This window comes from Pogoniulus pusillus, chromosome 43, assembly GCF_015220805.1.
Source record: "Pogoniulus pusillus isolate bPogPus1 chromosome 43, bPogPus1.pri, whole genome shotgun sequence".
NCBI lineage: Eukaryota > Metazoa > Chordata > Aves > Piciformes > Lybiidae > Pogoniulus > Pogoniulus pusillus.
This window is the reverse complement of record NC_087306.1, coordinates 1,375,043-1,388,612: the sequence shown is the minus strand read 5'-3', so window position 1 is coordinate 1,388,612 and position 13,570 is coordinate 1,375,043. Positions and strand designations below refer to the sequence as shown.

The 13,570-nt window shown below is 62.4% G+C and overlaps 1 protein-coding gene across 2 annotated transcripts; it reads left to right on the top strand.

Moving 5' to 3' along the window:
- The first annotated feature begins 619 nt into the window (after positions 1-619).
- On the top strand, positions 620-12,910 carry CFAP45 (cilia and flagella associated protein 45). Of its 2 annotated transcripts, none has more exons than XM_064176032.1 (11): positions 620-856; positions 4,147-4,283; positions 8,514-8,655; positions 9,159-9,329; positions 9,551-9,729; positions 10,384-10,513; positions 10,807-10,953; positions 11,046-11,159; positions 11,987-12,180; positions 12,323-12,547; positions 12,742-12,910. In XM_064176032.1, the coding sequence occupies exons 1-11, from the start codon at positions 695-697 to the stop codon at positions 12,833-12,835; spliced, it is 1,695 nt and encodes a 564-aa protein (XP_064032102.1). In that variant the 5' UTR covers positions 620-694; the 3' UTR covers positions 12,836-12,910. The 2 variants fall into 2 exon arrangements, with proteins under 2 accessions (XP_064032102.1, XP_064032101.1); XM_064176031.1 differs by having other exon boundaries at positions 8,511-8,655.
- Positions 12,911-13,570: the final 660 nt, after the last annotated feature.

Here is a 13,570-nt window from a genome sequence, read left to right as displayed (position 1 = left end):
CGCAGCACCTCCCTAGGCAGCCTGGGCCAGTCCCTGACCATTCCTGCAGGGCACAAATTGTTCCTCATGACCAACCAGAACCTGCCCTGGGGGAGTTTGAGGCCATCTCCTCCTGCCCTGTCCTTTGTCACTTGGCAGAAGAGCTCAAGCTCCACTTCACCTCTCAGGGAGCTGCAGAGGTGAATGAGGCCTCCCCTCAGCCTCCTTCTCTCCAGCCTCACCACCCTCCAGCTCCCTCAGCTGCTCCTCCCCAGCCTCTTCTCCAGACCCTTCCCCACTTTCCTTGCCCTTCTCTGTGCCCTCTCCACTCCCTCAATGTCCTCCTGGCACTGAGCCCAAACCTGCCCCCAGGCTTCCAGCCGTGACTTCCCCAGTGCCCAGCCCAGGGGCACAATCCCTGCTCTGCTGCTGCTGCCCACAGCGTTGCTGCTCCAGGCCAGGCTGCTGCTGCCCTTCTTGCCCAGCTGGGCACCCCCTGGCTCATCTCCAGCCGCTGGCAGAGCCTTCCTCCTCGGGCAGTTCCCAGCCGCAGCCCCAAGCTCGGAGCCTGTGGGCGGGGCCGGCTGTATTTTGTGGGCGGGGCCTGCTATGTTTTGTGGGCGGTGCTCTCGTGTGGCCACGCCCCCTCGCGGTCGGCCGTTACCGGGGAGCGCGCGGGGGGCCGTTGCCATGGTGACAGTCGGCGCGCGGCGGGATGGGGCTCACGGCGTGTCCCGGGGCACCGGAGCCGAGGCCACCGGCGACTCCCGTTCGCCACGGCTTACAAACGGCCCCTTCCCACCCGCACCCCCACGGCCGCTACCGGAGGCGAGCTCGGAGCGCCGAGGTGGACGAGACCCTGTTCGGGGACAGCCGGGTAAGGGGGACCGGGATCACCGAAGGTACCACCGTCTCCTGCCTGCTCCGGGCAGCGCCACGGGGCCGGCCGGGAGCTCGTCAGGCCGGAGCCAGCCCCGTCCCGACCGGCGCACCGTGACGCCGGGCTTCCGAGCGCCCGCTACTTTCTCCCCGGGCCTCGGCCCGCCCCGCTCGCTTATCGGAGGCTCTTCTCCGCCTCCACGGACCTTGGCTTCCACCACCGCCCCCTTCCCCCCGGTGCGGGACGTTATCACACCCCCTGCCAGCCCGCTCCGGGCTTGGTCCCCTCCGCGCTCTTCATTCCCAGGAGCCAAATTCCTTCTGCGAAGGGCACAACCCCCCCGACCCAGCCTCTGCCAGGGGGCTGGCCACGGCCACCAGCCCAGGGGCTGCTGTGCCCCTCCCTGTCCTTGGCACCTCGAGCTCCCACTTTCCACGGGGGGATTAGTCAACGAGTGGGGCCCAGGAGCTGAGGAGGTGACCCCCGGCGAAGGCGAGGAGCTGGCATGCTGGGGGGCTGCAGTTCTGCTCCGTGCGGGATGGAGAGAAGAGTGCTGGGAACTGGGGCTGGAAGCTTCCAGAGCAGCCGCCTACCAGCAGGCTCAGCCGTCGGGGAGCTGCGGAATCAGTCCCTGCGGAGACGAGGCAGAGCCCGCAGCAGGTCTCTGACCCCCTGGCGGAGTGCCGCGGCCGCCGAGGGAGGAGATAAACAGGGAGCGAGAGCTGCTTCCGCAGGGCTCCGCCGAGGACGCCGCTGCCTTCCTCCGTGCTTGGCCCCGGGCTGTGCGGGACCGCCTCAGCCGCGGCCCCCCAGGCGGGCAGCACCCGGGCAAGGGCGATGCATCGACCCTCCCAGCCGCGCTGCTGCTTCCCCACCACCTCCCGCACCCGCTCACCCTCCCCCGGGCCGCTCCAGGGGCAGGTCGGGTTTATGGCTGCAGCTGTTGGCTTTCCCCACCCTCCGTGCGGGCTCTGGCGCAGCTCGAGGTACAAGGGCCAGGTTGGCTGCCAGGCTGGGTGCCAGGCTGAGTGCTGCTGGAGTTTGTCCCGTCTCGCAGTGGGTGATAAAACATGGGGTGGGGTGTGGGGGGTGGGTGTTAGTAGTCCCAGGGGGGACCACGCCGCGCTGAAGGCTCTCATCCCTCGCTGGCGTTGTTCGGGGAGGGGCGGGGGGGGGGGGGTGCTAGCAGCTGTAATTTCCTCTCCTGGGTCTTATCACCCGCAACAAATCTGGCCAAGGAGCCGTGCCAAGGCCTCTGGGAGGCGAGGAAGGAAGCATGGTGGAGGAGATCGCTCTGGCTCCCAGCTCAGGGCTTGGGCGGAGAGCTTGGGGAGCTCCCAGGGAAGCGACCTGCCCCGGGGGCTGCCCGGGCCGTGCTGCTCGGCGTGCAGGGGGAGCCCCGGGCAGGTTTGTGATTTGTTATCTCGGAAGCCTTCCAGGCAGTTAGATTAAAATAAAAATGTCCTTGAGACTCACGGGAATGGGAATTGAATTCCCTGGGACTTATCCAGCTCTGGTCCCCGGGAGCTGCCCCGGCGGCAGGGCTGGCCGCGCTGCCTGGCAGCATTATCGCTGTGTGCAAGGCTGTGCCAGTGCCAAACCCTTTAATGCAACAGCTCACATTTGGGGCCCGAGAGGGTCTGGGACACTGTTGAGGTCTCTGCCGTGCTGGGCTGCAGGAAAGCCTCTGGCTTGAGCCATCAGCCCCCTCCGAGGGAAATACTCCAACCTCGTCCAAGGGAGCCAGGATCCTGCAGACCTGCTCAGCCCCCAGCTGGCCGCAGGGCTTGTTCCTGCGGTGACCTGGAGGGTTAAAACTGAGCTCTTAAATAAACAGAATCATGGAGTCCCCAGAGGGGTTGGGTTGGAAGGGAACTTGAAGCTCATCCAGCTCCAACCCTTTGCCATGCCCTGGGGCACCTCTACCAGCCCAGGGTGCTCAGGACCTGATCCAGCCTGGCCTGGAACACCTCCAGGGAGGGGACAGCCACAGCCTCTTGTGGGCAACCTCTGCCAGGCACTCCCCAGCCTCACTCAACAATTTCTCCCTCCTCTCCACTCTCACTCTCCTCTCTCCCAGCTGAGTGCCATCACTCCTTGTCCTGGCACTGCCAGCCCTTGTCACAAGTCCCTCCCCAGCTCTCCTGGAGCCTCTGGGCAACCTGTTCTGGTGTCTCCCCGCCCTCACTGTCAAGAATTTCTTCCTCCAGTCTCAATGTGCCCTCCTCAAGCTTAAATTAAATCAAAGGGAGCCCAAGGGGAAGCACAACCTCTGTGAGCCTTCACTTGGCTCTCCTTGTTCCCTGCCCCGGGCCAAGATTTGGCTGGGGATGCTGCACTGTGGCTGAGCTCAGGGCAGTGACCCTGAGCAGCTGAAGCTGCTGTGCTTGGGATTCCCAGCAGGGAATGTTCCAGAATGTGTTGGTGGGCTCCAGCATTCCCCTGGGATGGTTGCTGGTCCCCACTCCACCCCCAGGCTGGTTCTTACCTCTCACAACCCCTCTGGCCTGGCTGGGGGCTCTTGTGGGGGTGTCCTACACCTGTCTGGGACTTCCCTCAGGTGCTCCCAGCCCCCCTGGGGGCACCCAGTGCCCATTGTGCCCAGGGGTGTGCAGGGGGCTCCCCCTCACCATCACCACACAACTGGTAATGCTTCACTAGGTGGCAGCTTTGGCTCAAGCAACCAGACTGGCATCAGTCCAAGCCGTACTGGGAGGACTGGTTTGTGCCCGCTGCTCTCCAGCCGTCTCGTTGCTCTTCACGGCCAGACCTGGAGCTGTCCCAGCTGCCTGTTCCCAGAGCCTCCCTGCCAGCTCCCTGCGTGTTTGGGTCACTCTGGGCTGGTTCCCACCCAGCTTTTCCCAAGTTCCTGCCAGGGGTGAGGAGCAGGGCAGGGCCCAGCTGCCATCAGCCCAAGGTACCCAAGATGATGCCTGAGCCTTTGTGAGGTGTTGCCCTGAGCTCAGGCCTGGCTGAGAGGCTGGCACCCAGACTTTTAGGGCAAACCCAGAACTGTCAGGGTACTTTTGATTCCCCCCCATGTCCTCCTCAGAACGGCAGAGCTGAGGCTGGCCATGGCAAAAAGCCCTTCCCGTGCCCAAACGCCACCAGTCTGGGTGCTGCAAGAGGGCATTTGTCAGAGCCCAGGGGAGTCTGAATCTGCCCATGCCCAGGGTACTTCTGTGCCCAAGGCAGAGAGCTGGGCATGGGCTGGTGGCAGGGAAGCTGGAGTGACTTGGAATTGGTGAGTGGGGTGAGAGGGGTAACTGGGGTTTCCTGTCCTGCAGAGCCCCCAGCAGCCATGCTCTGAGGGTCCCATCGTGATCCTCCAGGATGTGCAAGCTGCCCAGAAGGCTTCAGCTGCTGCTGGGCACAAGCCCAGGACCACTCTGCTCATCACCAAGGACTTGATCCGTGACCTCATGTAAGTCTGTGCCCAAGTGGCAGCTCCCAGAAGGTTTTGAGGCCCTGGGTGTCTGTTCCAGCACCATCTCAGTACCTAGAGCTTGTGCCACTGTTTGCTGGCACCTCTCAGGGCAGCAGCCCCAGGTAGACCTGGCTTGCATGGCAGCACCTGACCAGTGCTGGGTGTTGAACTAGATCATAGAAAGCATTGAGCTGGAAGGGACCCTCCAAGGGCATCTTGTCCAACTCCCACTCAGCAGGGACACCTCCAGCTAGAGCAGGTCACTCAGGGCCACATCAACTTTGAATGTCTCCAGGGATGAGGTCTCCACCTCCACCACATCCCTGGGCAGCCTGTGCCAGTGTCTTCCCCACTCTCATGGTGCAGAACTTCTCCTGAGGTCCAACCTCAATCTGCCCTGCTCCAGTTCCAAACCACTGCCTCTCGTCCTACCACCCCAAGCCCTTCTGAACAATCCCTCCCCAGCCTTCCTCTGGGTCCTCCTTGGATATTGCAGTGCAGCCTTCTCCAGGCTGAACAGCTCCAACTCTCCCAGCCTGTCCTCTGGACATTCTCCAGCAGGTCCATGTCCTTCGATGTTTGGGGTGCCACAGCTGGGCACAGCTGTGTGGAGGTCTCTCCAGAGCAGAGGGACAGGATGCCCTCTCTCCATCTTTGCCCACACTGCTTTGGGTGCAGCCCAGGCTGCCATTGACCTTGTGTGCTGCCAGTGCCCATTGCTGGCTCCTGCCCAGCTTCTCCCCCACCAGCACCCCCCAGGTCCTTCTCTGCAGGGCTGCTCTCAATCTCACCAGCCCCAGCCTGGACTGATACCAAGGATTGCTCCAACCTCAACCTAAGAGTCTTCATCTCAGGAGGCTTTCAAGGCACACCTGGACCTGTTCCTTCTTATGTGATCTGCTGTAGGTCCAACTTGATCTGCCCAGGACCCTGGACTCAGTGATCTTCAGAGGTCACTTCCAGCCCCCACCCATCTGTGATTCTGTGCTAAGAATCAGTGGGAAAAAACCCATCAAACCATTTCAGCAGCCAAACAAAAGCTCCTTCTGAGCTGAGCAGCACCCCCAGGCTGGCAGCTGCCCCCTACCCCCTATCCAAGGCTGCCCCAGCACTGAGAAGCCCCAGGTGGGGCAGGCTGTGGAGCATTCCCCCCCCCAGCCCCCACACTGCAGGAGCTCTCTGCTTCTGCACAGGGAGGTTTTATGAGCAAGGCTGAACTGCAGGAACCCTGTCCCTAATTATTACACCTCGTTAAGAGCCTGCAGCACACAGACCAGAACAGAGCCATTATCCTGGCCAGCTCTCATTTAGCCTCATTTTGACCTCCCTGCCTTTTCCTGGTGGTTGTCCCTCGGCACGAGGCTCAGCTGTGCTTCCTGTTTTGAACCTCAGGCAGTCAGCACTGCCCTGGCACCTGCCCCTGCGTGGCCTGGGCTTGGGACATGGCACAGAGGTGCTGGCTCTGGCTCTGAGCCCTGCTCAGGATCCAAGGTTGGCTCAGGGTCCAAGGTTGGTACCTGGATGTAGACCTTCACACCCCTCTTTGTTCCACTGATGGAGTTGCTGGTTGCAGATGTGACATGGCCTCAGCTCCAGCCCCATCTGAGCTTGAGAGCAGCCTTGAGCAGAAGGGCTTGGGGGTGCCAGAATCACCACAAGGCAGCAACAGGCACTGGCAGCCCAGAACCAGTCCTGAGCTAGGCTGCAGCCAAAGCAGGGAGGGGATTCTGCCCCTCTGCTCTGCTCTGCTCTGCTCTGCTCTGCTCTGCTCTGCTCCACCTGCAGCACTGCAGTCACTTCTGGGGCCCCCAGCACAAAAAGGACCTGGGGCTGCCAGAGAGGGGCCAGAGGAGGCCACCAAGATGAGCAGAGGCTGCAGAACCTCCCCTGTGGGCACAGACTGGCAGAGTTTGGGCTGTTGAGACTGGAGAAGAGAAGGCTCCAGGGAGACCTTAGAGCAGCCTGGCAGTGCCTGGAGGGGATGCAGGAGAGATGGGGAGGGACCTGGGTCAAGGGCTGGGAGTGATGAGACAGAGGATGCTAAATTGAAGTTGGAAGAGGGGAGACTAAGACTGGGATTGAGGAAGAAATTCTCTAGAGTGAGGATGGGGAGACCCTGGCACAGGTTGCCAAGGGAGGATGTGACTACCCCATCCCTGGAGGTGTTCCAGTGCCAGGCAGGATGAGGCTTTGAGCATCTTGGGCTGGTAGCAGGGGGAGGGTTGGAACTGAGTGATCTTGGGGCGGGGGGGGGGAGTCCCTTCCAACCCAAACCATTCTATGAATCTCTGCTGGAAACTGTTTGTGCTGGTTTCCATTCCTGAAAATCAGGCCCTAGACATCCCAGCAGGGCAGGCAGGCACGGGGCCAGCAGCAGCAGCAGCAGCAGCAGCAGCAGCAGCCACACTGTGTCATTACCTTTATGAGGGCCATTGTGGCCTTTGCCATTCTTGAGCAGCGTCCCTGGAATCCGATGCTGTGATGCAGCTCTGGGCTGCTCATTAGGCAGGTATCTGTTCATATTCACCAGGGTGGATGAAAGGTGACACACAATAATAATGAGTAAATTCTTAGTCCTGGACATCTTCAAAGTGCTTTCTGCATTTGGCTAATGCAGGCTCCTCCACCACACGCCTCCCCCTGGGACCTGAGTAATGCCAGAGGTAATTAACTCTCCCTACAACTCCCCTGCCGAGCAGCCCTGTGTCATTAGCCACATTTTTAACCAGTGGGGAAATGGGGGCACCATCAGCTTCAGTGATTCCCTCTAAACCACAGCTTGAGTCACAGGCAGGGAGCTGGTGGCTCTGCAGAGAGCCAGCAGCAGAGAGGGGGTGCTGAGGGATGGGGCAGTGCTGCCTTCCCTCCTCACAGGATCTCAGAAGGGGTTGGAAGGCACCCAAAGAGATCACAGAATCAAGCAGGCTGGAAGAGAGCTCCAAGCTCATCCAGCCCAACCTCTCACCCAGCCCTATCCAATCAACCAGAGCGTGGCACTAAGTGCCCCATCCAGGCTCTGCTTGAACACCTCTAGGGACAGCAAATCCACCACCTCCCTCGTCGAGTCCCACCCCCTCTGCCAGAGCAGGACCATCCAATCCAGCTCAGGGCACACAGGAACACATCCAGACAGGCCTGGAAAGGCTCCAGAGAAGGAGACTCCACAACCTCTCTGGGCAGCCTGTGACAAGCTCTGGGACCCTTCCAGGCAAGAAGTTCCCCCTGGTGTTGAGCTGCAACCTCCTGAGCTGCAGCTTCCATCCACTGCTCCTTGTCCTATCCCAGGAAGCAAATGAGCAGAGCCTGTCCCCGTCCCCCACCCCCCGACCCCCAGCCCTTAGATATTTAGTCTCAGTCTTCTCCAGACTCCCAGCCTTAGGTCCCTCAGCCTCTCCTCATAAGGCAGTGCCCTCCAGTCCCATCATCATCCTCACAGCCCTCCCTTGGACTCTCTCCAGCAGATCCCTGTCCCTCTTCAACTGGGGAGCCCCAAACTGAGGGCAGTGTTCAAGATGAGGTCTCACCAGGGCAGAGCAGAGGCACAGGAGAACCTCTCTGGATCTGCTGGACACACCCCAGGACCCCACTGGCCTTCTTGGCCACAAGGGCACATTTCTGTGCCGTGGACAACTTCTTATCCTCCCATGCCACTTAGCTCCCAGGAGCAGCAGAGCCCAAGCTGGGCTGCCCTGTGTGGCTCTGGAGCCTGGGCAGGCTGAGTGTCACTGAACACAGCCCACAGAGGTTTCCAGCTGGCACACAGGGGCAGTGGCAGTTGATCAGGGGTCAGGACTGAGCAGCCTGGCCCCCTGCAAAAGGGCTGAGGGCAGTGCTCCAGGTGGTGCCAGGTGAGAGCTGGGGAAGCTCAGGCTGTGCTGGAATGGCTGCAGCAGGTTTTATGGGGGCTGACTAGACCTGTGCTGAATGTTCTGAGCTTTCCCCTGGGAGGCCCCAGCCAGCCCAGGATCATCCCAGGGTGCTGCATCACAGCCTGCAGAGGCTTTCACTGCACTTTCTTCCTCTGCTTGCCCAGGACAGTTTGGTCCCCACAGCCTCAGTGCTTCCTGCATTGCTCTTGGGTGACTCCTGGTCCCGGAGCTGCTGCTGGTGTGGGCAACTCTGGGTAGATCCCGGGGCAGGTAGGGACCAGAGGCAGCTGTGTTTGGTGGGGGGGGGGGGGGGAGGGCTCTGGCACCACTGACTGTTGCCTGTGACCTGTGCCAGCAGTGTCCCTGCAGAGAAGCCAGCAGCATCTCTCATCATGGGCCAGGAGGACTTCCAGCGCATCCAGGCGGCTGCACGGGTGCTGGGCAGGGAGGAGCAGCAGGCCAGGCTGGCAGCCCTCAAGGCAGAGAAGGAAGCAGCTCTTGTAGGCATCTCCCCTCTGCCCCTTCCCTCCCCTCTCGTCTGGGGCTGGGGGTGGAGGTGGATGTGCCTGGGCACCTTGTGTGGCATAGACACAGAACCACAGAACGTGAGGTTGGAAGGGGCCCTCCTCTAACCCACACCTTGGCTGGGGCTGCCCTCAGAGCCCTGCTCAGATGCCACCATCCTCACCCCTCTTTCGCCCACACTTTGGTGTGCCCACTGCTGCCGAGGCAGCACAACTGCTGCTCTCAGCTCTCCTCTCATCCTCACAACGCAGGGTCCCTGGGTTTGCCCACGGGTGGGGAAGGGATCCCACTCTGGTCCTTCCCCCGACGCGTGGTGATGCCAGGGGCTGTGCCGCAGCCTCTGTGCTGCGTTTCTGCCACTCCACAGCGTGGGGGGAGAGTGGGAGGAAGCCGTGGAGGAGCTGTGCCCCTCTGCTCAGCCTCCCGGGGCTGCCCCAGGAGGGTGCCCAGCGGTCGGCAGCTGTGCCCGTGCCCGCAGGAGGCGGTGAGGGAGCGCAGGAGCGCGGCGCAGCAGGCGGCCGCCCGGCAGCAGCAGTCGGGGCCGCGCAGCGAGCTGGAGGAGGAGGCTCGGGAGCGCGCCCAGCACCTGCTGCAGAGGGCTACCAGGATGCGCATGGAGCAGGAGGATGAGATCAAGGAGTTCAACGAGGTAGGGGGGCTAGAGGCTCCCTGGCACCACCAGCACCACGAGGCCTTCTGCCAGGCCCTCTGCCCGCTGAGCCAGGCGGCTGAGCCCCAGCAGTGCCACCAAGCTGCTCTCGACCTCGCTCTGCTTGCTGCTGTCCAGGGTCCCCTTCCCTTTGCCACCTCCCCTGTCTGTGTGTCTGGCGCTGCTGGCGCCGAGCCCAGCGAGTGCCCTTGTCCCCGCAGATGGTCCTAGGTGCCAAGTGCCACATGATCCGAGACGCACAGGTCCTGGAGAAGCAGCTGATCAGCGAGGAGCTGCGGGAGGAGGAGAAGAGGCTGGACAGGATGATGGAGGTGGAGAGGAAGAAGGCCGAGGAGCTGCAGGAGGAGCTGGAGAGCAGAAGGAAGCAGGAGCTGATCAGGTTTGCAGAAGCCTCCCTCAGAGGCAGTTGTCCTCACCCCAGGCTGTGTGCTGGGGTTGGGGTCACCTCTGGGCAGCACAGTGGAGCCTCCCCCTCTGCTGTGCCCTGGTGAGGCCACACTTGGAACACTGCCCAGTGCTGGACTCCTCACGTCAGGAGGGACAGGACAGGATTCTACTGCAGAGTCCAATGGAGGCTCTGAGGGTGAGGAAGGGACTGAAACAACTGCCTGGTGAAAACAGGCTGAGAGCCCTGGGGCTGTTTAGCTTGGAGAGGAGAAGGCTGAGAGGGGACCTGATCACAGCCTGTGGGGTGGGGGCAGGATGAAGGTGCCAGGCTCTTCTCAATGGTGCCCAGCAACAGGACAAGCTGGAACCCAGGAGCTATCACCTCTAACTTCTTCGGTGTGAGGGTGCTGGAGCCCTGGAGCAGGCTGCCCAGAGAGGGCTGTGGAGCCTCCTGCTCTAGAGACTTTCAAGCCCCCTCTGGATATGTTCCTGTGTGCTCTGTCCTGGGTGTCCTGCTCTGGCAGCGGGGTTGGACTGGATGATCTCCAGAGGTCACTTCCAACCTCTGTGCCCTGCATGAACTCCATGCTGGCATTTCTGGGAGCATGAGGGAGCCAGAGGCAACCTTTGGCTGTCTCCTGTGCAGAGGCAGGCAGGAGATTGTGAGGCAGATGGAGAGGAACGCGGAGGAGCGAGCGCTGAGAGAGGCGCAGCGGGAGCAGGAGGCACAGGAGCTGCTGGAGCACCTGGAGAGGCTGAAGGTGGAGGACCTGAAGGTGTGAGCAGTGACCCCCCCCCTCCTCCAGGGGAGCAGGGAGGGGGCCCGGGAACAGATTTGGAGCTTGTTGGCAGGGTGGCCTGTTACTGGATGAGTCAGACCTGGGGTGCAGACAGCAAGCAGCAGAATCAAAGCTTGGGGCGCTTGGGGAGCTTGGGGCCAAGCTGCTGGTCCCTTCCCCACCCCAGAGGAGCTGCTGACCCTCGGGAAGGTTCCCAGGGAGGAGCGCAGGGAGCGCTGCGAGCGGCGGCTCCTGCCCTGCCGCTCTCCGACTCTCTGCTCCCTCCTCAGGAGCTGGAGCGGAAGCAGGAGCAGCAGAAGCAGATCCAGGCTGAGATCAGACGAATCAACAGCGAGAACCAGCAGCTGAAGGAGAAGCAGCAGCAGCAGGAGAGGCTGGAGGACGAGCGGGTGCTGGAGTACCAGAGGCGGAAGATGGTAACGGCACCCAGCGTGGGTGGCACTGGCACAGGGTCAGCGAGCAGCAGAGCAGCTGCAGGGGAGCTGCCACAAGGCTCTGCCCCATGCAGGAGCTTGAGGCCAAGTTGGAGGCTGAGCAGGAAAGGCTCCGTGTGGAGAAGGAGAAGGAACTGTCCCGGCTGAGGGCCATGCAGGAGCGGGCACAGGACCGGCAGGCAGAGCAGGTGTGTGGCTGTGGCAGGGGTGGGGTCCCCTTCCCCATCCCCCACCTCTGCCAAGTGGAAGCTTCCCTGAGTGTGAGTCTGCTGGGGCATGGCTGGCCAGGACCAGCACCTGGAATCCTGGAATCATAGACACATGGAATGGTTTGGATTGGAAGAGACCTCCGAGGTCATCAAGTCCAACCATTGACCAATCACCACCATGGGCACCAAACCCCAGCCCCAGGTGCCATGGCCACAGGTTTCCTGAACTGCTCCAGGGATGGGCACTCCACCACCTCCCTGGCAGCCTGTGCCAGTCCCTGACCACTCTTGCAGGACAAAAATTGTTCCTCATGGCCAACCTGAACCTCCTCTGGCACAATTTCAGGCCATTTCCTCTTGTCCTGTCCCTTGTTCCTTGACAGAAGAGCCCAACCCCCACCTGGCTGCAGCCTCCTCTCAGGGAGCTGTAGAGGCCAATGAGGCCTCCCCTCAGCCTCCTTTTCTCCAGCCTCACCACCCCCAGCTCCCTCAGCTGCTCCTCCCCAGCCCTCTTCTCCAGACCCTGGCACAGCTCCAGCTCCTCAATATCCTCCTGGCACTAAGGAGCCCAAACCTGATCCCAAGCTTCCAAGTGTGGCTTGCACAGTGCCCAGCACAGGGGCACAGTCCCTGCCCTGCTCCTGCTGCTCCGGGCCAGGCTGCTGGTGCCCTTCTTGGCCACTTGGGGACATTGCTGGAGCCAGGTGCTGGGAGAGAGGCAAAACCCTCTTCAAGCCCACTCAGACCTGCCCCGAGAGGGAAGCCCTCTGCGACCCCTGCAGTGTCGCCGTCCTGCCCCTCTGCAGGATGCGCTGCGAGCCAAGCGCAGCCAGGAGGCTGCGGAGCGCCAGTGGCGGCGGCGGGAGCGGGAAGCGGCGCGGCGGAGGGCGGCGGAGGAGGAGGCGCTGAGGCAGAGCCGCCTGCAGCAGGTCGCCCACCGCCAGCACAGCCTGGCCGTGCAGGTGCGGCAGGACCAGCAGGAGTTCCAGAGGATCCTCAGGTGACTGGCACCACGGCGGCAGAGGGGCAGCTGCGACGATTGGCAGCCGGTGGGGCTCTGGACGATGCCCCGCGGGCAGCTCGCAGGGGTGGGTACAGGGGGCCGGAGCGGAGCCTCTCATCCGCCCCGAGCTGTCCCGCAGGGCCCAGCAGGAGCAGATGGAGAAGGAGAGGGCGGAGGAAGTGCGGAGGGCAGGCCTGCGGCTCGCCCATGCCAGCGACGTCCGGCGCCAGATCCAGGACCGGCAGCAGCAGCTGGCACAGGAGCGGGCAGCTGCCTTCGAGGAGTGCCAGCGGCTGCAGGAGGAGGCTCGGCAGCGCAGCCAGCGCATCGCCCAGCTCAAGCAGCAGAAGATGCAGGAGCTCAGGTGAAGTGCTGCCAGCAGCCACCTGCTGCCCTGCACGGCCCTGAGTCCTTCCTGGCTTCCCACCACCTCCTCACCCCCGGGGCCACCTCACAGGTTCCTTTGCACCCTCATCGAACAAAAGCCACTCTGTGCCACGGTCCTAAAGCCCAGCTCTGGGGCAGCACAGGGTGGCTGATCATTTCTTTCCCTTTCAGAGCCTCTGGCATCCCCGAGAAGTACTGTGCCCAGCTGGAGCAGAGGGCACAGGCACGCACAGCCCCTGGCCAAGCTCAGTCCCACCAGGAGTAGGTTTGTCTTCCCCACACTTTGGGGGTTCCACTGGCTCAGGCTGAGTCGTTCCTGAACAGAGATCTTTGTGGAGTAGTTGCTGCCTTTCATCCTTCTCCTGTTTTGCCTTGGCAGGCCAGAACCTGCCCTCGGGGCTAGAGTAGCCCAAAGGTTCATTGTCCAACCAACCCCACTGCCCACCTGCCCACACCCCCTTGGAGGGGCCGGGGGCATCCTCGGGCACAGCTCAGCATCACCACCGATGCCATGGGAGTGTCCCACCCCCCGTGGGATGGCTCCAGGAGGTTCCCCAAGAGCCAGGCAGGCTCCTTCCCATGCACACAGCCCTGCACCTGGCTACACACAGCCACAGCAGAAGTGGCAGTGCCACCAAGACACTGCAAGTGTCACCACCAAGACACTGCAAGTGTCACCAGCAGGCCCTGCAGCAGTGGCAGGGGCAAAGGAAGGAGACCAGAGCATGATGCAAACATTTTGCATCCGCTGGGACGGGGCCCGGCAGCTTCAGAGGGCCTGGATCCCGCAGGAGTGGCTCTGATTAATTGTCAGAGCAGCTGGAAAATAAGGAGAGCCAGGACAGGTGAGACTGCCCTGGGCTGGGGGACAGCTCACAGAACTCTGCCCGGAGCCCTGAGCCCTCCTCCAGGCCGGGTCAGGAGGGAAGATGAGAGGCCACAGCCCCTTGGTGTCCGTGTCCCCGTGGTGTGACAGCGCCAGGCTCTGCGGGGCTGTGTC

What these genes read in the sequence shown, in the direction of transcription:
- CFAP45 (XM_064176031.1), top strand. Translation starts at nt 695, where the DNA reads ATGGGGCTCACGGCGTGTCCCGGGGCACCGGAGCCGAGGCCACCGGCG. An exon ending in CCCTGTTCGGGGACAGCCGG is followed by an intron (nt 857 to 4,146) that starts GTAAGGGGGACC and finishes CCTGTCCTGCAG; the next exon opens with AGCCCCCAGCAGCCATGCTC. An exon ending in AGATCAAGGAGTTCAACGAG is followed by an intron (nt 9,330 to 9,550) that starts GTAGGGGGGCTA and finishes TTGTCCCCGCAG; the next exon opens with ATGGTCCTAGGTGCCAAGTG.